Source organism: Pelodiscus sinensis, chromosome 3 (assembly GCF_052426305.1).
Source record: "Pelodiscus sinensis isolate ZL-2025 chromosome 3, ASM5242630v1, whole genome shotgun sequence".
Taxonomy (NCBI): domain Eukaryota; kingdom Metazoa; phylum Chordata; order Testudines; family Trionychidae; genus Pelodiscus; species Pelodiscus sinensis.
The window spans coordinates 98676872-98699512 of record NC_143054.1 but is presented as its reverse complement, the minus strand read 5'-3'; the positions used below and the strand labels follow the sequence as shown (position 1 = coordinate 98699512).

General features: G+C 40.8%; 1 protein-coding gene across 6 annotated transcripts in view; it reads left to right on the top strand.

The window, feature by feature from the left end:
- The window catches only part of AHI1 (Abelson helper integration site 1), a 181962-nt gene that overhangs the window by 32262 nt on the left and 127059 nt on the right, over positions 1–22641 (top strand). For all 6 annotated transcript variants that reach the window (XM_075924228.2, XM_075924227.2, XM_075924231.2 and 3 more), the window contains exons 9-14: positions 6687–6872; positions 9448–9600; positions 10945–11077; positions 12735–12858; positions 14472–14701; positions 20952–21055. In XM_075924228.2, the coding sequence (XP_075780343.2) occupies positions 6687–6872; positions 9448–9600; positions 10945–11077; positions 12735–12858; positions 14472–14701; positions 20952–21055 (930 nt within the window). The remainder of the gene's footprint in view (positions 1–6686; positions 6873–9447; positions 9601–10944; positions 11078–12734; positions 12859–14471; positions 14702–20951; positions 21056–22641) is intronic.

Sequence of the window (22641 nt, the reverse complement as noted above, 5' to 3'; positions counted from 1 at the left end):
TGCAAATGAAGCGGGGATTTAACTATCACATGCTTCATTTGAATAAAAATGGCCGCCGCGTTTTGCGGAGTCAGCACTTTGTCGGCAAAAAGCAGCTGTCAAGATGGGGATTAGGCGACAAAGAAAGACATAGTCGACCAATCCCTTATGCCTCATAAAACAAAGTTTAGAGGATCGGTCGACAAAAGCTTTCTTTGTCGCCAGATCCCCATCTTGCCAGCTGCCAACAAAAAGCAAAACGCGGCAGCCATTTTTATTCAAATGAAGCCTGGGATATTTAAATCCCTGCTTAATTTGCAATGTTGGTATGTCTAATTTACATCCCTCTAGTGACAGAGGGATGTAGTCTAGACATACCCCAGGTGTCTGTGTGTCCTCGCACCAGAGATCAGAGATTTTTCCTAGCAGTGTCTACCAGTGCCACACATGTGTAGTAGCAGTTTCCTGGTGTCATTGGCATCTGTTGACAGCACATGTGGCATGGCTTCCTTAGTTCCTACTCTACCGTCCTTGGCAGAAGACGGAGCACCTCACAGTCCAGACTCTTTTGCCTAAAACGAGAGAAGAAAATTAAAACTCACTCAGCTCCTTCCCTAACTGCAGTCTTACTTTCTAAAACAAAAACAAACACATTTCTGTTTTTAACTTTAATACCCCAACAACCGTCACTATGCCTTGCTTCCCTGAGTTTAAAAACATGATACTTGGAGAGATACACTTTGTCAGATGCCACAAAGAGAGCCACATCTCACAGAAGTGTTCCTACTATAACAACCTAAGAGCCAGTTCCAGGCATGATAGAGAACTTTGCCTTAAAATTATTTAATTGGAAAAATCATTAAAGCCCACTGCGGAGGACTCTGCTATGAACTTGGAGAAATCAAGACTGAAAGACAAGGCTTAGACTTTCAGTTGCTCCAGGGTTATCATCAGACTGGAACTCTCACAAGTTGAGAGCTTACCTGGTAAGATCTCTGCCCTTGGTATCTAGCTCCACCAGACTCAGCACAGGTGAGAAACAGGGCGCCTCCGGCACTACCTCAGCACAGAAGCTGACAGCACACAAACAGGACAAGTCAGAGCAAAGACACAAAGTCTTGCTATCGGCACTGCTGATGCCAATGCGCACAACAGTGCCACCACCAGCACCAACATGGATCTTGGCACTAACACATAAGGTGCAGTTGGCACCAACTAACTCCATTAAGACGGGGTTGAAGCACGCCATGGTGAGAGGATTATTCTAAGAGGGGTGGGCGAGATTCTGTGGCCTGCACTGTGCAGGGGGTCAGACTAGATGATCATAATGGTCCCTTCTGACCTTAAAGCTATGAGTCTATGAGTCTATGCGCAGATCTTCATGGCTACAAGCCTCGGGGATTCCTAAAGATCTGCAAATGAAAGTGGTGGACCTCCCATTTGACAGGGCACGTCTGTTTGTGTCCAAAACAGACAAGGTCCTCCATACACTGAAGGACTCCTGAGCCACACTAAGAACCCCAGGCATATATATGCCATCAAACAAACAGAGGCAGTAAACAACATATCAAAGATCTTGGGACACATACAACAGACACCAACAGAGACCATTTGAACATAGGTCAAAACAAAATGACCATAGAGAGCGATCACAACACACCCAGGTCACAATGAACCAAACTTCAAAACAATTTCAAAACATTGGTTGAGGATCTGAAAGAACTCTCCCCAACGCCAGAAATACAGACATCTTCCAACTACATATTTGGCTACCATCTACACCGCTTTTTCCTGGTATGGGCCAACATTACAACAGACCAGTGGGTCTTGGAGATCATCCAATCGGGATACTCAATCCCTTTGCTATACAAGCGCCCTCCCCCATTCATCTTCAAGGACCTCTCACATGAGCACCTTCTATACTTAGAGGTACAGCATCTCCTTCTAATCGGAGTGGTAGAAGGGAACCGCTACTAAGGCAGTGGTTTTTGTTCCAGTTATTTCCTTACCCAGAAGAAAACCAGGGGTTAGAGACTGATTTTTTTATCTCAGAAGGCTCAACAAATTCATACGCAGCCATAGATTCAAGACGGTCACTCTTGCCACAATTATTCCGGTGCTATACAAGGGAGACTGGTTCTCAGCCCTTAACCTTCAAATTTCCATATCATAATTCACCTACCACACAGATGCTTTCTGTGTATCACCGTGGGTTCTGAACGCTGTCAGTATAGAGTGCTGCCATTCAGCCTTTCTGTGGCCACAATGTCTTTTCAAAGACACCAGCGGTGGTTGTAGCACATCTCCAATGACAAGGGGTAATAATTTCTCAACAGTTGTCTCATCAAGGGTACAACATATGAAGAAACACTAAACATGATACAAACAACAAAAACTCTATTCCAGCACTTGTGTCTACAGATCAGTCTACAAAAATCAATTCTGGAACCAACTCAAAAATAGAATTTATAGGAGCACATTTAGATTCTACACAAGTCAAAGGAATGCTTCCCCAACACAGATTTGACACATTTACCATTCTCATTATGATAGTCCAATTCAGCCCCTTCACCACCACAAGAACCTGCCTCCAAATCCTGGGACACGTGGTAAAATATGGCAGACTCCACATGCGTTGCCTCCAGAGTTAACTTGCTACTGAGTATACTCCTTCCTGCGATGGACTAAACAAGATTCTCGGTCCCACAACATATCCTCACCTCCCTATATTGGTAGGAACAAATACAACATATGATGCAGGGAGTCTCTTTTCATCAGGTACCTCCAATGTGTATTATAACTATGGATGCCTCCCTCATACGATTGGGAGTGCATCTGGGCGAGCACATCATTCAAGGCAAGTGATCCTTTCAAGAGTCCTGACTACATATCAATCTGCTAGAACTCAGAGCAGTACATAATGCCTATCACCACTTTTTATACCTATGATACAAAACCAAACCATATGAATTCTCATAGACAGCACTGTATTTATGTTCTACATCAACCAACAGGGTGGAGTACAATCTCATTCCCTCTGCACAGAAGGCCTCAAACTATGGAATTAGTGCTTCCGGCTGTGGTGCTTAAAAGAAGCACACGGGATCTTTTTCAGGGGGATAAGGCAATGTGCCACATCATGTCCTGCTGATGTGATAGTTGGCCAGATAAGTTGAGTATGAGGAAGGAAGTCTTTCTTTGTCGCCCAGCTGCTCTTGGGGACACCTGGGGCAGAGCAGCTGGGGTGCTGCTGGGTTGGTCCCGCAGTGCCGCTCCTCGGCGCTACTGGGCCAACCCAGCAGCACCCCAGCTGCTCTGCCCCAGGTGTCCCCAAGTCAGATGCTGCTGATACTGATCAGCAGCTGACTCCAGGAAGCCCGAGGCAGAGCAGCTCTGCCTCGGGCTTCCTGGAGTCAGCCGCTGGCCAGTTTCAGCAGTGGCTGAATCTGGACGCCTGGGACAGATCAGCTGGGGTGCTGCCGGGTTAGTCCCCACAGCGCTGCACCTTGGCGCTGTGGGGACCAACCTGGAAGCACCCCAGCTGCTTTACCCCAGGTTTCCCCAAGTCAGCAGCGGCTGAATAGAGGAAGCTGGGGGCAGAACAGCTCCAATGGTCAGGTTGCCCGGAGCACTTCCGGGTTCCTGATGGTGCTGGACCATCAGGAGTGCCGGACCGTCAGATGCCGGACCATCGGAGTTTTACTGTACCTACAGCAGCCTACTTACGAACTTCTTAGAACACCACAGAAGACAGGCTTGGCCACCATTTCTCAGAGCAGCACAAATGGGACATGAATCCCTTAGTCACTCAAATGACATTTTGCAAGTGGGGATACCAGCACTTTGATCTCTTCAGAACTCACAAGACTCACAAATGCCATCAGTTCTGCTCCAGAGTGGGATCCAGCCTTGTGTCATTCACATGGACCGCACTGCTCCTCTATGCCTTCCCATCCACCCCGAGTAATTCAAAAGATATGCCAAGACCAAGTGCAAATCTTCCTCACATACTAACCTGGCTCAGACAAATTTGTTTCCCTTATGTCAATCAATTGGCACTCTGCAGTTCTTATTTACTACCACAGTGACTGGATCTCCTGTAGCAACACTACTGGTGGATGGTACACCTGAATATGGAAATTCTTCAACTCAAAACTTGGCTGCTCCATAGTTCTAGCATGCTGAAGAAGCCTGTTTCAGCTGAGTAAAACACACAGCTGCTGCTCTACAACCAGAAAAACTTATTTGTATAAACGGAAACAGTTCTCTGCATGGTGCCACCAACACCAAATGTCATTTATCATGGTGCCTATTTTCACCATACTAGAATATTTTCTGGACCTGAAAGTCTATCATCTCCCTTAAAGTCCTTCTAGGTGCCATTGCAACATTCCATGAACTGACAGAGGGCTCTTCAATTCTTTCCCACCTAAATACCAAATGTTTCCTAACAGGGATTCACAATATATATCAAGTAGTGTGAGGTCCCACACCACCTTGGGACTTTAACCACATTCTCAAAAGTCTTACAAGGACTCCCTTTGAACCTGTAGCCATGTGTTGTCTTCACCATATGTTTGTGAAGATGGCCTTCATAGTAGCAATCACATCACCGAGACACGTAGGAGAGATGGCAGTCCTTATGGCGGATCCCCCCATCTTTGCTAAGGATAAAGTGACACTCGTCCACAATCCAAATTCTTACCAAAAGTGGCCTCTACCTTTCACATTAATGGAAATATACACTTTTCTGCCTTCTTTCCCAAGCCACACAAAGATACTTTAGAGACATCCCTTCACACCTTTGATATAAAATGGGCCATCACTTTTTACCTCAATAGGACCACTCTTCTGTAAATCCACATAGCTGAATGCTCAAAAGGCAAAGCAATCTCATTCCAGCGGTTCTCCAAATAGTTAGCAACTTCTATGCATACCTACTACACCCTGCATAATAAATAACCACCACAAAGAATAATGACACATTCCACCAGAGTTGTGGCAGCTGCCACAGCATTCCTGAAAGATGTCCCATTAGTGGACATGTGCAGAGACACAGTGTGGTCCTCTGAAAATATCTTCACAAAACACTATGCCATCGCAAGTGGTCCAATCCCTACTGCCACAGTAAGTCTAGCTGTCCTGTTGTCCATGTCCAGGACACGCTCCAAAGCCTCAAGGTGGATGTGGCTTTATAGACACCTAGAATGGAGTACCCACAGTGACAGCACTCAGAGAAGAAGAAGTTACTCACTCTGTGCAGTAATGATGGTTCTTTGAGATCTATATTCCTGTGAGTACTCTCCTACCTACCCTCCTACCCTCTACTTTGGAGTCCATCTACAGGATTCATGGTAGAGAAGGAAAGGGGGCAGCCATGTTGCACGCACAATCAGTGGATGCCAATGGCACCATGAGATGGCTACTGTGCATATGTGGCATGTCCAGGCTCTGCTAGGAAAAATTTCCGATCCCCTGCGCAAAGATACATCAACAACTAGCGTGGAGCACCCACAGAGATACAGATCTCAAAGAACCGTCATTATTGCATAAGGTGAGTAACTTCTTCATATACAGAGAAATAAGTGTGACAATAGAGAAAATAGTTATTTCTCAGTGAAGTGTACAAAATGCATGAAAAAATATATTTTCTTTTTCAAGTGCAGCACTTGGCAGAAAATCAGAAGCTTCTGAATAAAGGCTAATCAATTGATAAATTTCAGTGGGGTAGCTGTGTTAGTCTGTAGCTAACTTTGGATTGTGTCCATGAAAGCTCATGATACCATCTACATTTTTGTTAGTCTCTAAGTTGCTGTAAAATTATTTGTTGTGTTTTAAGTTTTTTCCAATTGATAAGTGTCATGGGTGACATCTCCATGCACCTGGACCAGAAGTTTTTATTTTAGCAAATTCTGTTTATTCCAAATTCTAGTGGAGCTTTTAGTTGAATCCCAATATTGAGGGGTTTACTGTGGGTTTTTTCTCACCCTTGAAATAATGAAATTGTCGTAACTCCTCTTAATGCTACAAAAGGGGAAGCATCCTGACAGACAGAGGTTTATCTCCTGTTCCTAGTAGGCAAAAAACGTAACTTATGGAAGGGATAAGTTCAAGAGCTTACTTATTTCCTCTTTGCCTAATAGCATAGCATTACTTAGGGTTGTTTACAGGACAGATGCTACAATGGTGCAGCTATTCCACTGTAATGCTGTATCATATACACTTGTGACAGTGATAGGAAAATGCCAGTTTGGAAAAAGGCATAAAAACTAGCACTGCTTTCTGAATTACAGTATGGTTTGATCCTGCAAACATACTGATGCAGGATGGTTTATTAGATGATGAGCTTTCGTGGGCCTGGAAGTGGGTCTGGCCCACGAAAGCTCTGAGGAAGTGGGTCTGGCCCACGAAAGCTCATCATCTAATAAACCATCTTGTTAGTCTTTAAAGTGCTACATTGTCCTGCATTTTGCTTCAATTACCCCAGACTAACACGGCTACATTTCCATCACTATACTGATGCAGTGCTTGCTTTCTCTCAAGAGTAATGAAGTGTCTAGAGTCAGACATCATTCATGGTAATAATAACTATCCCCAATAGTAAGTTGAGCCTCTTCTTGGTCTAAAGTGTCAATGTCATCAAGGACTTGTATGAATTTTGAGTTAAAGTAACATATGTCTTTAATTTTTCTAAATTATCCTTTTAGCTAGTAGGTGCAAATGGAGTTCTAAACATTAATGGGAAACTGCGTCTGCAATTATATTATCCACCTCCAAGGACCAGGACACAGTCAAATGTTATTGAGGTTTTTGATTGGTGGGCAAAAGGTCCTAGAAATCGTTACCCATCAACATTATATGTAACTATAAAAGGCATAAAACTACCAGATCATGTAAGTTACACACATTTACATATTTATATATAAACAGAAATACTTAAGATCTATTCAAGCTATTTATTCATAACCATGATCAGATGGAAAGTTAACATTTTTAGGGTTTTTTCTTTAACTGTCTTTTATAACTTGCTATACCAAGGATACTAGATCTTAACATGTCCTCTCTTTAAAAAAAATCTAATTAGCACTTTACAACTTTCTGTAAACATTTTTTCCTGCTACTCTGAATGTAACATACAGTCAGTCATGTGTCATCTTTAACCTCTTTCTCCTCTCATATTAGTGAAAATTGGGCCAAATATCATTAAAGTTAATTGATTTACATGGTGTAGATATAGTGTAAGTTAGAGGACAATTCAGCTCCTAGTTTTTATTTTTGTTCTAAAAGCTGTATAAGAAAATGTAATTTTTTATCAGATTTAACACCCTTTAAAGAAGATGAAATCTTAAATTCAAAATAGCTTGAATTATTTGCTCCAACAACCCCAAGATGGAGTGTTAAAAATAAAATTTTGTTAAATACTGTACATATTTTTTTACTGGCTTCTTTATCTATAATCTTGACAGATACCTTATTTTTGTTTAATAGTGACGTGGGTGAATTGTGGCATGGAACATACATGGATGGGCACCTCCACATGGCCAGTCCACTCTCAGTTTTTTTGCATGGCCCCACATAGTCTCTGAGTTGTGGAAAGTGTCTTGAACTGTTTCACTGAACCCAAAGTGAATTTAATCCTTTCCATATTTATAGTATTTTTAAATTGTTGTTCTTGTTAAACATTTTTGCCTTTCCCAGCTTTCTGACTTTAGGGAATGATCTTGCAGTCAGTCACTACTTCATGGTTTTTATTCCTTCATATATTCCTTCTGAAATCTGGAGGTCTAAGTGCAATAGTGACTGTTTGTTATACATGGAATAACGTGTGCATTGATAACTAGTTATCCAAACAGTTTTATTAGTATTATAGTAGTGCCTACAAGGCCTCAGTGTACTGGGCACCATGCAGACATAGAGTAGGAGTCGGTCTTTGGTGTGAGTTATAATGTAATACACACGCCAGACAGAGCAGGAAGGAAAACAGACGCATAGAGAATGGAAGTGACTTGCTTCTCCATGACATTAAGGCATGTTTTTGGAGTGATTTCATTGTGTGTTTCATTAAGATGTTTACAGCTTTTCCTCATGAAAGTTGTCAAAAGACAAACCTGAGTTCAGTAGCCACTATGGCAGTCAGCCTTGATAGGGATCACATATGTTGCTCAAATGTGCTATATAATGTTCTGTCTCTTTTGTGAAATTATTAGATTCTGCTCAAATATTAGGAGATGTTCATTAAGCATGCTTAGCAGTGACTTTTCAGTCACTTTTAAACTTCAGTCTCCCTCACAATTAATTCTACAGATATTACAATGCACTTGTCTACCACTTAAGCACTTATATAGGGGTTTAATTAATTCGGTGACCCTGTGCTGGCCCTTGGCATCAAGTGTGAATTTCAGTAAAGTCTGTTAGATTTGGGGTTGGTAGTTCAACGTGAGTGGGAAAACTCATGCTTAAACAGAAGTGGGCCCAATTGTTGTAAAAAGGCTAATAAAACAAAAAAGGATTAGTCAGCTGTGTAAGTAAAAGATTTTTTTTCAACCATCTGACAAAACTTTACCACCATAATTTATTTTTCACCAATTTTAGGTTTGGTTATTTTTTCATTAAACTTCTTTTAGATTTGATAATGAATGTCATTTATTTTTGGTGGAATTATTATGTATAGGTTGAACCTCCTAAATCCAGAACTCTCTGGTCTGGCAACATCCATGGTCTGGCAGGTTCATGGATGTTGCTGGACCATAGATCCCCAGCACCTGGAAGTGCAAGCTGGTTGGGAGTCCAGTGGTGGGGAGCCCCATCATTGGGAACTGGCAAGCCCTGTCCTGGGGAGCCCTCGCTGGGCATGACACCAGTGGGGGCAGCTGTGGAACTCAGTCCATGGGAAGCCCTGGCTGTGCACGGCAGCAGTGGGGGCACCTGCGGAGCCCCATCTCTGGGAAGCCCTAGCCAGAGGGGACAGAAGTGCGGCAGCCATGGAGTCCTCTCCCCAGCAAGCCCCGGCTGGGTGGGACAGAAGCGGAGCCACAGCGGCTGAGGAACTGCATCCTCAGAGAGTCCCAGCCAGTTGGCAGAAGTGAACTGTAGCCAAGTCCAAATCCTGTAGCAGCAGGGCTGGAGCGGAGCCAGCTGGAGGGAGGGACAGTGTCCTGGAAAGCTGTTGGCATGGGACCTTTACTGATCTAGCAAATTTCCTCATTCAGGACTGGTCAGGTCCCAAAGGTGCCAGACCAGGGAGGTCCAACCTCTGTTACTTTTTAACAGCATGTATTACTATACTATTCGGTATTTTTTCAGATACAAGGATTTCCCCCTTTTAATTTTCTTTGTGTTTACACAAAATACATTTGGATCTTAACATTTTTACAGACATTTCAGTTTTGTGAAATATGTCATTGTACTTAATATTTTGTATTTTCCTGCACTTATTTATTTTGCTATTGCTATTCTCTCTTCAATTAGGTAGATCCTTCTTTCCGTTCTATGATGGCTATTCAGCAGGAACAAGGTAGCACATCATTCAGTGAGCTTCAGAATGAGATATCAAAAAAATCAAGAGTATATAGTCCACATGAGAACAAGGAGCAAGTGAAATGGACAAGATTGCCAGGACAGGTGAAGGTTTTTTAAATGTATAAAAAAAAATCTACTGTCTACTAATAAGGTTATTTTATGGTATAATTACTATGAATCAAGTCTTGTTTGGGAGGGATGGGTTGGTCTCAGGAAACTGTTGCAGGGCAGGCCTCTTTTCATGAAGACCCCGTGCTCCCATTCATCATCAGGGTCCTCTGCAATACTTTCCAGTTCATTGACATTATTCTTGGGACTCTTCATTCAACAGATGTTTCACCAGTTTAGTGGGGATGGAGAGAAGTTAGTGCAGCTCTATTCTTGGGGCTTCTGATCCTGCCCACTCCATCATGGATCTTTACCACATGTAGGAAAGTGGACCTTCTTTCAGCTGATTATTGTCCCTATAATCATTCACTTTATTCTCCAAATGGGAATAGAGATTATTTCATTGCTGGATGCAATGAAAGTCTGTAAGAAACACAAATTCTATACAAAGTGCATTTGTTCAGAAGAAAATTCCAATTTAATTTTAGATGTAAATGACTTTTATTTGATTATATACCTTGATTTTGTGATGTTATATTTTTATTAAAAACTGCCAGTGGTGTGATTTCTTTCATATTGAATAAAAAGCAGTGATTTAAGTAGTAATAAGGAAATGTTAGAAAAATCAACAGATTGTTTTTTAAAAAAACAAAGATGAAAAGGGTGTAGTAGCTAATTGGTTTTTTACTTTTTAGGATGAATAAAAATTGTGTAAAATTATATTAAATTATTTTTCCAAAATTTTATGACTAATTTTTGCCATTTTGCTGAAAGGCAGATAAATGCAAATTCCAAATTAAGTGACCTGTATACTTGAAAATACTGTCTAGACATTCTCAAATATTTAATTTGGCAACTATTAATTATGAAATGTGTACATGTAAATGCTGTAGAAGTTGTGTTTTTGAGAGAGAGAGGTATTGACAACATATTTTTGCTGATTTTTGGCTTGTGAAAAAGTTCCAAGAGGATAAATATGACAATACATATCTTGCATTTCCTCAGATTATTTGTTAAAATGTAAGAAGATCAATTAAAAATTAGTATTCAGTTAAAATGCATATTTTACATATGCACTAATGGTATTGCTTAAAATCCTTTCCCTTACTTATTTAAGTTCTATTGTTGAAGTTGTGGAATAAAGAAACATTTTCAAATCAAAATAACAAAAGTACAGGCAGAAAGTGGTTTTGTTTTTCCTTTGTTGTTTTTAGAACCTTTTAAATGCTTATATTTTTACTACAGTGTAAGAGTCGTTAAATACATAACCAACACACAAACCTTAAAAGATGTTAACATTCACAACTATGCAATAACTGTTTTGTATTGGAAATGTAGGCTTGTCGAATACCAAACAAGCATCTCTTTTCACTGAGAGCAGGGGATATGGGATGTTTCTGTATTCGTTTTTCTCAAGATGGAAAAACATTAGCAGCAGCATGTGCAGGGAGGGATGGTTATCCCATTATTTGTAAGTTACAGTTTATTACTTATATTTTAACATAGCTATTAACAATTACGACCTTGTAATAGTTTTATTTAATAATTCAGCATTTTAAATATTCTTTGCTGTATGGCCACTTTAGCAAAGTGATTGAAAATAGCATTGTTTTTCATATGTTAATGTATATATGTCCAGATTAAGGATCAATATTTCAATATTTCAGCATCCAGTAGAGATTCAGTAACCTGAGAGTCTGGATTATGATAGGAATGCAAGTTCTGGTCATTTTTAAGTGAAATAACTTACCCTTTTGTAGATTTCTTTTATAGGGGAAAAGGAATTTGTGAATTAATTTAGTTTTCATGAAAGTGAATAATCAATAATACTAACTTGGGCCACCCATAATGTTGGAGATGTCAAGCATTCTTATTCACTGGACTGTGGGTAAAAGGGCCTCCACAGGCTGGATCCAGCCAGCCAAACAGGTGCATTTGGTCCACGGAGGCCCTGCTGCTTTCCTGCCCCCTGGCCAATTCAGGCCTGGGACCAGGGGAGCACACAAAACCTTCTCCGTTCTGTCCCCTCCCTGCCTTTTATTATAGTTTTGCTTCAAAGCACCATGCGCTGCTCACAGGGCGGGGACAGAGTGGAGAAGGTTGGGGGCAGAGGAGCACGCAAAGCTTCCTCCCACCTTGCCTGGAGCACGTGGTGCTTTGAAACGCTGCGTGCTGCTCGCAGGGCGGGGGTAGGGTTGGAGGAGGCTTTGCGCGCTCCCCCACCCCCATTCCAATCAGGGGCTGGGGAGATTCGTGAAGTTTCCTTTGCCCTGCCCCAGCCCTTCAAAGTGCCACAGGCTCCTTGCAGGGTGGGAGGAGGCTTCCCGTACTCCCCCACCCCCAGGCCCTGATTGGTGTGGGCGTGGAGGAGTGTTCCATGCCTCTTATAGAGCATGGGTGCCTAGTGAGAAGGGGGGGGCAAAGGGCTCCCCACCCCCAGACCAATCATTGTCTAGGGGCGGGGTATCCCACTCCTTCCTCTTTAGGCCCCGCCCCTTCCAGGGTGGCCTGGGGCTACTTCAAAAATTTTTGAAGTGGCCCCTGGGAAAAATTATTGCCCACCCCGACTTAAAAAGTAGCTATCAAGGTTTTATTGTTTATCTACAAAACTTGCTAATCATCAAAAAATTGGCCTCATCATTAACAATCTTATGTAGCTGGGCAAATGGCAATCAAATTTTTAAAAAATTAAAGGTTTTTTGCTAGATATATTAGGTTCATCCTGGGTATCTTAAACGGTCTGGTCCAATTTTTAAAGGGGTTAATGCACTTGTGACATATCCATGAACCACTAGATGGAAGTAGATGCTTGCAGACTTGTGTTTAAGTGATTATCAGTGCATTCTCCCTAGCTATATGATTTTGAATTATGGAAATTTGGAGTCAGTGGAGTTGATTTCACTTATGCAGCAATAACTTGGAATGTATCTAGCTTTGTAGTAATTATATATATTGATTGCATTAACATCTTTCATATCTGAAGTTTTAAATTTGTATAGGAATATGCAGTTATAAGTTCTTTATATAAAACCATGGCCCTAAATGGTTTTCTTTTGAGAATCAATGTTTTATTATTGGAAACCAAGTTTTACCTCCAACTTTAACCTTTTTATTTACATTTTCATTAGTGTATGAGATTCCTTCTGGACAATATTTAAGAGAGTTTTATGGCCACCTTAATATTGTATATGATCTTTGTTGGTCAAAAGATAATGAGTACCTTCTTACTTCATCCTCTGATTGCACTGTCAGGTCAGTATGAGTGAAATGTTATTACAACTTTTGTCAAAAGTATAAGTATATTTTGTGAACCCAGCTATGTCTTTACATAAACCGTGCTGGACAACTTTTAACCATGGATTTGATTGTAATTTGAGTTATTTGTTAATATTTTTGGAAAACTGTGATAGAATTAGAGCTTTGAGTGAATAGTTGTATTATGTTTGGTTTAAAATGTATGGTGGTTTTGGTCCAAGTTTTTAAAATGTAGTTGCCTAAATATAGGCTCTTTAAAAAATGGCCTTATTTTCCAAAAGTGTTGAGCACCCAATAGCTATTACAATAATCAGTATGACTTGACCAACATTTAATCATTGAAGAAATTACCATATTCTATATGCAGAGTCAATCTTAATGCCACATTAAGGTTGCAAATTTGAACACACAAAGCAAAAAATTGAAAATTTAGAATTCAGATATCAACTTTAACTTTACTGCATTGCAATTACATATAGTATTTTGAATTCTTGGCTAGGTTGTTAACTGTGGAACTGAAGATTAATTACTGTATCTGAATTGTGAAATCTTAACTCTGTCTTTTTTCCCTATTGTATATCCATTTTAAATATTACATTAGTGTCATATTTAAGTAGTAAGTATAGAAGTACTTAAAGCTCCTTCATTCCTCCAAAAACAGACAGACAAACAAACAAATCAGAACACCTAAAACACAGCAAGAAAAAATATGGCCATAATATATCATAAATATGTTATGGGTAACAGTTTTTAATCTTCACTGATGTATAGATAGACAAAACCTCCTAGTTGTTGCTTTTGTTGTGCAACTCCATATTGCTAGACCGCTGCATAGTTAAAATCCCCAAAAAATTCTGATTGTCATATTGTATGTGTTGAAAGAGTTAATTTTAATTGGTTTTACTTTAATTGGCAGAGGAGAAATAGATGTGGAGTTCTTAAAGTGTTTATCTACATTGTTTCCATTCTTGGTATACCTGAATAAGAAGGGTTTTTTTGTGTGGGGGAGAGGTGGTGGCATCTGTATACATATTATTTGCCCTGGATGTTTTTGCATATTTCATCCAGGTCTAAGGGCATAAAAGGCAGAGTGGGCCCATCTTCCCCTCAGTTCTATCTTACCTCTTGTAGCAGGAACGTGAACTCAAGTAGTGTTCTCCTTCTCTTCACATAGTGTTAGAAGTACCATAAAATCTCGAGTATAATGCGCAATTTTTTCAGAGTCAAAGTCGGGGTGCGCATTAGTTAGTAGTCCTACTGCATAGTTACTAGTTAGTTAGTTCATATAATTTGTTAAAATTACATTTTCTTAGATAAGTAAGTCTCAGTATAGGCTAGACTTCTTGCCTGTACAAGAATGTTAGAAACAGGATAGAAGCTAAATTTCCAGAGTTCAAAATCTGTGTCACATATGAAATTTAGTTCCCATTGAAATGTTCCACATGAAACTTTTCAGTGTAGCTGAAAAAACTCAGTAGATTGGATTAGACCCTTAAGTATTTGCATGTATTTGTTTCTCAAATCACTAGTACAAAATTATTAGTCTGTATAATAATATTTGCTCGAAAGCTTTACGTTATGAGACAGTTATCCTAATTTCTTTTTTAAAGAATGTGGAAAATTGAGAACCAGGCTACAACGTCAGTGAGCGTTTTCCCTCATCCTTCATTTGTTTACACTGCAAAGTACCATCCAGTTGCTGACTATCTTGTGGTAACAGGATGTTATGACTCTGTGATTAGGGTATGGAATGCAAAAGTGAAAGAGATCCATGGTCAGTTGTTACAGGAGTTTGATGGTCACAAAAGTTTCATCAATACACTGTGTTTTGATGCAGAAGGTATGTTCAAGCATGTTCATTTTGGTTTATTTCATGCAAAAAGATGTTAAAAAATTAGGATGTTTTTATTTTGTTACAGTTATTTTATTGAAATGTCTCACTCAGATCTACTACTAGCCAGTGTGCTCCTGTCTTACATAATCTTGGCATATCTACAATATGCTGAGCACTATACAAACTTATAGGGAGACATTACCTAGGCTGAAAAGATAAATATGCAGCCAACAGACAGGAATGGCAGGTATAACAATGTAAAAGGGTAAAGTAGTCAGTCTTGATATGTTTTTTTTAAACTAGATATATAGATTATTTACAGTTGACCCTCTTCCTAGCTCTTTTTAGTTGGCTAATTTCTTGTAAGTGTCATGACATAAAATGGTATGGAATAAAGAATGGAAAGTGTTGGGGGAGAAGTAGGCAATGGTGTGTTAAGGCTACCATTGCGGGGTGAGCAGAAGTGTGGCAAGGCTCTGTGAAAAAAGTAGGGCTGTGAAATGATTAAAGTAGTAGTCACAGTTAATCAGTTTTAATCTCACTGTGAATGCTAGACAACCATTTATTTATACATTTGTGGCTGTTTTCTACATTTTCAAATCCTTACTATAAGTCAAAGATATGTTCCAAAAAACTTGGACTTATTGTGAAACAACTTAAAGTGGTCAATTTTTTTCCCGCGGCTGACTTCCATTTAAGCAAACTGGGGGGAGTGTTATGTGTGACTTATAGCGGGGAATGGGAAGACTTATAACGCATCAGTCCAGAAACATCAACGACTTTAGTGTGGAACGGATGTATATTGGGGCGACTTATCATGGGGACCCCCTGTATATTGATTGCAATGACAACACAATATAAAGTTGTCAAGACTGTTCCCCACATTGGCATGACAAATGCAGAAAGCATTTCCATCCCAAAACCTTATCTCTACAGGCTTTGGTACAAAAACTTCCCCCCAAAAATCCTAATACCTGGACTTTGGGGAATATTTACTGCCACCACTCAAGTAATTGTAAGAAAAACAGGAAAGAGATCACTTGGGAAACCTCCTCCCTAAAACCTCAGGGGTAACCTCAAGTTCTTTTTCCCCAAAGAGATTGAAAAAGAAAAGAGAAAACAAGCTGTAGTTTGTAGTAGCTGACTCCTAGTCAGACAGATAGACCTCCCAGGACACAAAAATGAACCAATACCGGTTAATAAGAAAAAGAAAACAAACTTTTATTATCAAAACAAAACTCTGTTGCAAGCGTAATTGAGGTGGCTAGATGGTAAGAGCCACCAGTTAATATAATCAGAGAAAATTCCCTGGGTTAGAAAGCTTCATTACAAAAGAGGAGAAAAAAACACTTTTAAAGAAAGAAAAAAACATTTTTAACAGCACAGACCTCAATTCCAGATTCCCAAACCAGAAAACAATAAAACCTGATGGGGCTATCTATACTTTGCCCTACTTACATGTATAAGAAGACTTTTCTTGGAGAGAGAGATGGCCTCCCACCTCCCTGTTACCTGAAAGAAACCGCTCTGACTCTGACAAAGGAGAGAAAAGATAAAAATTCCTTTGCCCCAGTTTGAAATCCCAACCTGCATTATTATTGGCTGACCAGATACCTGGCTGGGGACAGGAGACATAATTAACCCCTTAGCCACCAGGTTACTGGTCAGCCCTCCTGGTTATGACAAAAGTATACAGTGCTTACTTTATATTATTTTTATTATAATTAGTTGCACCGTGGAAAAGATTAAATAGTGTTTTTCAGTTCACCTAATATAAATATTGTAGTGCAATATCTTTATCATGGAAGTTCAGTTTACAAATGCAGATTTTATTTTTGTTCTATAACTTCACTGAAAAACAAAAAATAAAATGTCAGGGCCTACAAGGTAATTCAGCCCTACTTCTTGTTCAGCCAATCGCTAAAACAAACAAGTTTCTTTTCATTTACGGGAGATAAAGCTTACCACTTTTTATTGACAGTATCACCTGAAAGAGGGAACAGGCATTCACTTGGCACTTTTGTAAACAGCATAGTATATTTACGTGGCAGATATGCTAAACATTCATATGCTCCTTCATGCTTTGATCACCATTTCATCGGACATGCTTCATGCAGCATTATTGCCTGTCAGTGTAAACAAACTTGTTTGTCCTGGTGATTGGCTGAATAAAAAATAGGACAGAGTGGATTTGTAGCCTCTAAAGTTTAATTTTGTTTCATTTTTTGAATGGAGTTTGTGATATAACAGGGCTAGGAAGCAGTGGGAGAGTGCTAAAGGGGAAGTATACAAACCCTAGACTAATGAAGTGTGGGTCCTGTAGACTAGGAAAGGCTATTCTAGCGTATTTGAAACACCTGTAGCCAAATAAGGCCCTGTCCTGAACCTAACTACACTCCTCTGCTTCAGGCAATCAGGGTGGAGTGAGGAAGTACAGAGAGCTGAAAATTGAAGGTACGTTGCTGAGATTTGAAATACCAGAGAAGTGGAGGAAGAGAGACCCTGTCCCAGAACAGTAGGGAGACTCCCTTCCCCAGCAACAAGCACCAAGGGTAATCTTACCCAAAGCAGAAAGAGGGTGAGAAATGTTCAGAGTTTGAGAGGAGCTGGGGCTTAGATCTCTTCCCTGCTTTTCTTTCCTACCACTTACATGGACCACTAGTGGGGCCTCAGCATCCCAGGAGGAGGGGCAAGGGATAATGTCCTAGCTGCTGCCAAGAAAAGTGTGGGTCCCACCATCGGCTATATTGCTACAAGTTACATAACAAAAACAAAAATCTACACTTGTAATTTGCACTTTCACAATAAAGAGATTGCATTGTAGTACCTGTGGGTAGGTCTACACTACCCCGCTAGTTCGAACTAGCGGGGTAATGTAGGCATACCACACTTGCAAATGAAGCCCGGGATTTGAATTTCCTGGGCTTCATTTGCATAAGCCGGCCGGCGCCATTTTTAAATGCCAGCTTGTTCGAACCCCGTGCCGCGTGTAGCCGCGCGGCACGGGGTTCGAACAAGCCGGCATTTAAAAAATGTCGCCGGCCGGCTTATGCAAATGAAGCCCGGGAAATTCAAATCCCGGGCTTCATTTGCAAGTGCGGTATGCCTACATTACCACCCTAGATCGAACTAGGGTGGTAGTGTAGACATACCCTGTATGAGGTGAATTAAAAGTACTATTTTATCTTATTTACAGTGCAAATATTTTCAATAAAAATAGTATAAAGTGAGCATTATACACTTTGTATTGTGTGGTATAATTGAAATCAATATATTTGAAAACAGAAAAAATTCCGAAAGTAATTCATAATAATATTTAGGTAGTCTACTATTGTTTTATGGTGTGATTTCAAACTGTAGTTTATCATGATTAATTTTTAAAATTTGTTTACTGGTTCTCAAAAATTTACCAACCCAAGGATCCACATTTTGATTTAAAAATGTTTGGGAATCCTCTGATATCCCCCTTCTCTGAAGCGCTGCCTGCTTCATCTCTCCTTCCTCTGTTGCTCACTCACTTTCACTGGGCTGCAGCAGGGGTTGGGATCCCAGTAGCACATACAGTGGTTCCTGGAAGTATCCGTCAGGACTCTGCACACCCTATGTGCAGGAGTGGCCAGAGAGGCTCAGTGTGCTGCCTTGGCACCTGCAGACACTACTCCTGTAGCACCCATTAGTTGTTGTTCCTAGCCAATGAAAGCTGTGGAGTCAGCACTCAGGAACAGGGGCAGCACACGGATCCTCTCTGTCCACTCTATGCCTATGGGGTCAGAGATCTGACGGCCTCTTCTGGGAGCTGCGCAGAACCAGGGCAGGTAGGAAGCCTGCCTTGACCTCTGACTGCAGGCCCCAGGATGCACCAGAAGGGAGGAGAAGAATGTGTTCAGCAGCTAGATTCCCTGGAGTTCTCACACAGACCCCAGTTTGAGAAATGCGATCTAGTTAATTTGGTTTGAGTTAATCGTTAGAGTTAGGTGCAATTAATTGACAGCCCTAGAAAAAAGACAAAGTGGGATAAATAGGAAGAGGCAGAATGATGTAGTAACTTCAAGGCAAAGACCAGAAATTTAAATCTAATATGGTGGAGAAGGAGAGAACCTGTAGAGAGATTTAAAGAGGAAGATGACCGGGTCTGAACATAGATAAGAAAAATCTTAGTGGCTATATTTGATATGGATTAGATGAATAAGTGTGATATAGGGAAGCCAAAGAAGAAGATGATGCAGTAATCAGAGTGAGAAATGATGTGGCTCACTGATTATTTTAGCTAAAGGGACACAGAGAAAAGATTGGATTTTAGAAATAGTATAGAGGAAGATAACTTAAGAGCTAAATATGGCCTGGTTGTGAGAGAGTGTGTGTATCTGTCTTCATTGTTGGAGAGAGAGATTGGAGTCTGAGATGACTCTTAGACTAACTCTATACTACATTACTAATGGTAGAGACTCTATAACCCAATGGGAGAAATATCTCATCAGCTTAATAACCCCTGTCTCCACAATAGGGGTTATTAAGCCGTAGCTTAATTAAGCCGTGGAATGAGGTGTACCGGTAGTTCGGAATAGGAAGCCTAATCCGAACTACCTACTCCATGCCGCGTGTAGCCGCGGGCACGGAGTCCGAACTAGCGGGGCTTTAAAAATGGCGGCGCCCGGCAAGATGCAAATGAAGCCCGGGAAATTCAAATCCCGGGCTTCATTTGCAACTTCGGTTGCCTACATTAACCACCCTAGTTCGAACTAGGGTGGTAGTGTAGACATATCCTCACTGCTTTGTCCTCAGTAGGGTTCTTTACTGGATAATTAGGAGTAAAGAGTCTGATCTAGAGTCCACTGAAGTCCGTGGAAAGACTTCCAATGATTTCAGTGACCTTTGGATCACAGAAGACAATATTAAAAAGCAAAGGCATTCAGTAAACCCACCTTAACATCTAAGGCTGTGTCCAGACTCCATGCCTCCGTCGACGGAGGCATGTAGATTAGCGAGATCGGAAGAGGGAAATGAAGCCGCGATTAAAATAATCGCGGCTTCATTTAAATTTAAATAGCTGCCCCGATCTGCCGATCAGCTGTTTGTCGGCAGATCGGGAGAGTCTGGACGCGATGCCCCGACAAAGAAGCCTTTCTTCATCGACACAGGTAAGCCTCGTGAAACCAGGTTTACCTGTGTCGATGAAGAAAGGCTTCTTTGTCGGGGCATCGCGTCCAGACTCTCCCGATCTGCCGACAAACAGCTGATCGGCAGATCGGGGCAGCCATTTAAATTTAAATGAAGCCGCGATTATTTTAATCGCGGCTTCATTTCCCTCTTCCGATCTCGCTAATCTACATGCCTCCGTCGACGGAGGCATGGAGTCTGGACACAGCCTAAGTGAAAAACAATCCAAGTATTCATTGTAAGTGATAGAGAATTTAAATTGTTATTCTGTTTGGAATGTATGGTATTGACTTCTGTGATGCATATCAACAAAATTAAGGTTTTTTGACTACTTTGCATTAATTAGAGAAAATGGAAGCAAAGCATTGCTGTTCAAATATTGGCTGTAATAATTCATTTTTAACAGGGGTGGGGAATCTTTTTTTGGGTCGGGGGCTGCTGACCCACAGAAAAATCTGTTGGGGGCCACACACTAGTGAGAAGCCAAAACAAAACAAAAAACCCTCACTGATGTCGCCCCCAACTGTGAAGAAAGACACTTCCCATATTTCCCTTGTACACCAGAGACTAGGGTCCCAGCCTAGTAAATTTTGTACTTCCCTCCCCATGTTGGGGCAGGAGGGGGGCTGGAGTGCCAGCACAGGCTGCTAGGATTGCCAGGTGTCCGGTTTGAACTGGACAGTCCAGTATTTGAGCTTTTTTTTCGGGAAACAAATTGAGAAAATATAAATGTCTGGTATTTTCTAAATAAGATGTAATGTAGATTGTGATGTAATGTCAAGTGTGTCCAGTATTTTTGTTGAAACCATCTGGTAACCCTACAGGCTGCCCAATGTTGGGAAGGGGCCGTAAGCTTTGGAGGCCACATCCAGGCAAGAAGGGGTCTGCATCTGGCTCCGGGGCCTGAGGTTCCCCACGCCTGATTTATAATATATCGATGAATTTGGAAGTTACTATAAAACTGTTAATAGCACTGATAAGATCAGTTTCCAATGTATATTTAATTTTGGAAATATTTCCAGCTCACTGTTGTTCATTTACTCTGATTTCAAAATCTTACTGTTAATATCACAAAATACATGAAATTATTATTTTACAGGACTTCACATGTTCTCAGGAGATAGCTCAGGAATGATTATAGTTTGGAATACCTTTGTCAAAGGAAGTTCTCAACATCCACTCCAACAATGGGGTATTAATAAGGTATACAGATATTTTTAATTATCCAGATAACTTTTTATGTAAAGTAATTTCAAATCTAGCCATCTAATTTGCATTTAATTGCTTTTTCATGTTACTTTTGTACAGTTGGAAAGTAAATTTCCCCTAAATGTCTTGTTAACACTTTGCAAACGGTTGATAAAACATGCTGTGAATCACTGGCTGGGGATTTCTAGGTTTTGTCACAGTTTTAGATATGATACAGTAAGTAGAGAATGTAAATGCTTATTCCTAGCACCAGTTTCTACAATAAATGTTTGAGATTGTTAGCATTGTACTTGCACACAGTAACATGTTGTTTGTACTTCCATAGATAGAATTGAAATAACAGACTATGTATCTTGTCAAAGCAGCTTTGTTCACACTTCTATGATTAACGTCTTGTCAGCATTTTTGTTATCAACCCTGTTTTTCAGGATGTCATAGTTGTTATAGGATCTGTCATTTGGCTCTGAAAAATCAATCTGTGCTAAAACTTGTTGTTCTTTGAGAGATGTTTCTGTGGGTGCTGCACTGTAGGTGTCAGTGCACTCCTGCACCGTTGATTGGAGGCTTTTAGATCAGTGTCCCTGCAGGCCATGCAGGCGCAAGTCACACATGTGCCTATTTCCTGCCCCCCGCCATTTGTTTTCTACTGTCCTCATCTGGAGTCTGAGTTCCTCTGTGTTCCTCAGAAAATTATTATCTTTGTTACCATTCTTTACGTAGATAAGTAATTGGTCTTCTCTTACCTAAGCAAGTCTCTATTACCCTAGTTCTTCCTTGTTTAAAAAAAAAATCTTCTCTCCTGTTTCTTTCCTATAGTTAGATAGGATGCCTGGTTCACCAGGTTTTAAGTACTGCACATCATGTAAGATTGCTATCCCTATTTCAGATGGACACTCGCAATGCATCCGTTGCTTGGGGGAAGTTTATGTTCCCCAGAAATATGCCCACTGTAATAAATTGAAGGCAAGGGCGCAAAGAGACAGGGATCTCCAATTAAAACGTATCCTGATAGAAGTCCCTTCACCCTGCCTTGCACCCTAGGTTTGAACTATCTACAGCCCACTCAGTACTTCAGCCAGCAAAGGACAAGAAAACTTCAAAAAAGTGCACAACTTTGTCTTCTCAGAAGGCTTCTCTGGCCAGTAAGTGCTCTCCGACCACTTTGGTGCCGATTCCGCCAGCTGAACTGTGTTTAGGTACTTATGACGTGCTGGGCGTCTCCAGCACCACTCGCACTGTTATTGAGACCAGTATGCACTGATCCGGTGCTGAGGTAAAAGGCTTGAAATTGTCTATCTCTATTATAACTGAACTGTCCCTCACCAAGAGTGCTGCACCAACTGCACCATTATCAAAGCCAGTATCTGTTACTAATACGGCCCTGATTGGCATTGCAGACACAATAATAGCCTCTCCATTGCTCTCTGCACCAAACAATCCTGTGGCATTGCCATTGATTGTGGTACAGCACACTACAGCACCATCCATGCCGGCACTGCAATTTGTACATCACCGGGGCTGCTTAGTATTTTCTACGGTTCCTCAGCACCGTTCTATTTCTAGGCATGCTGGCAGTGTAG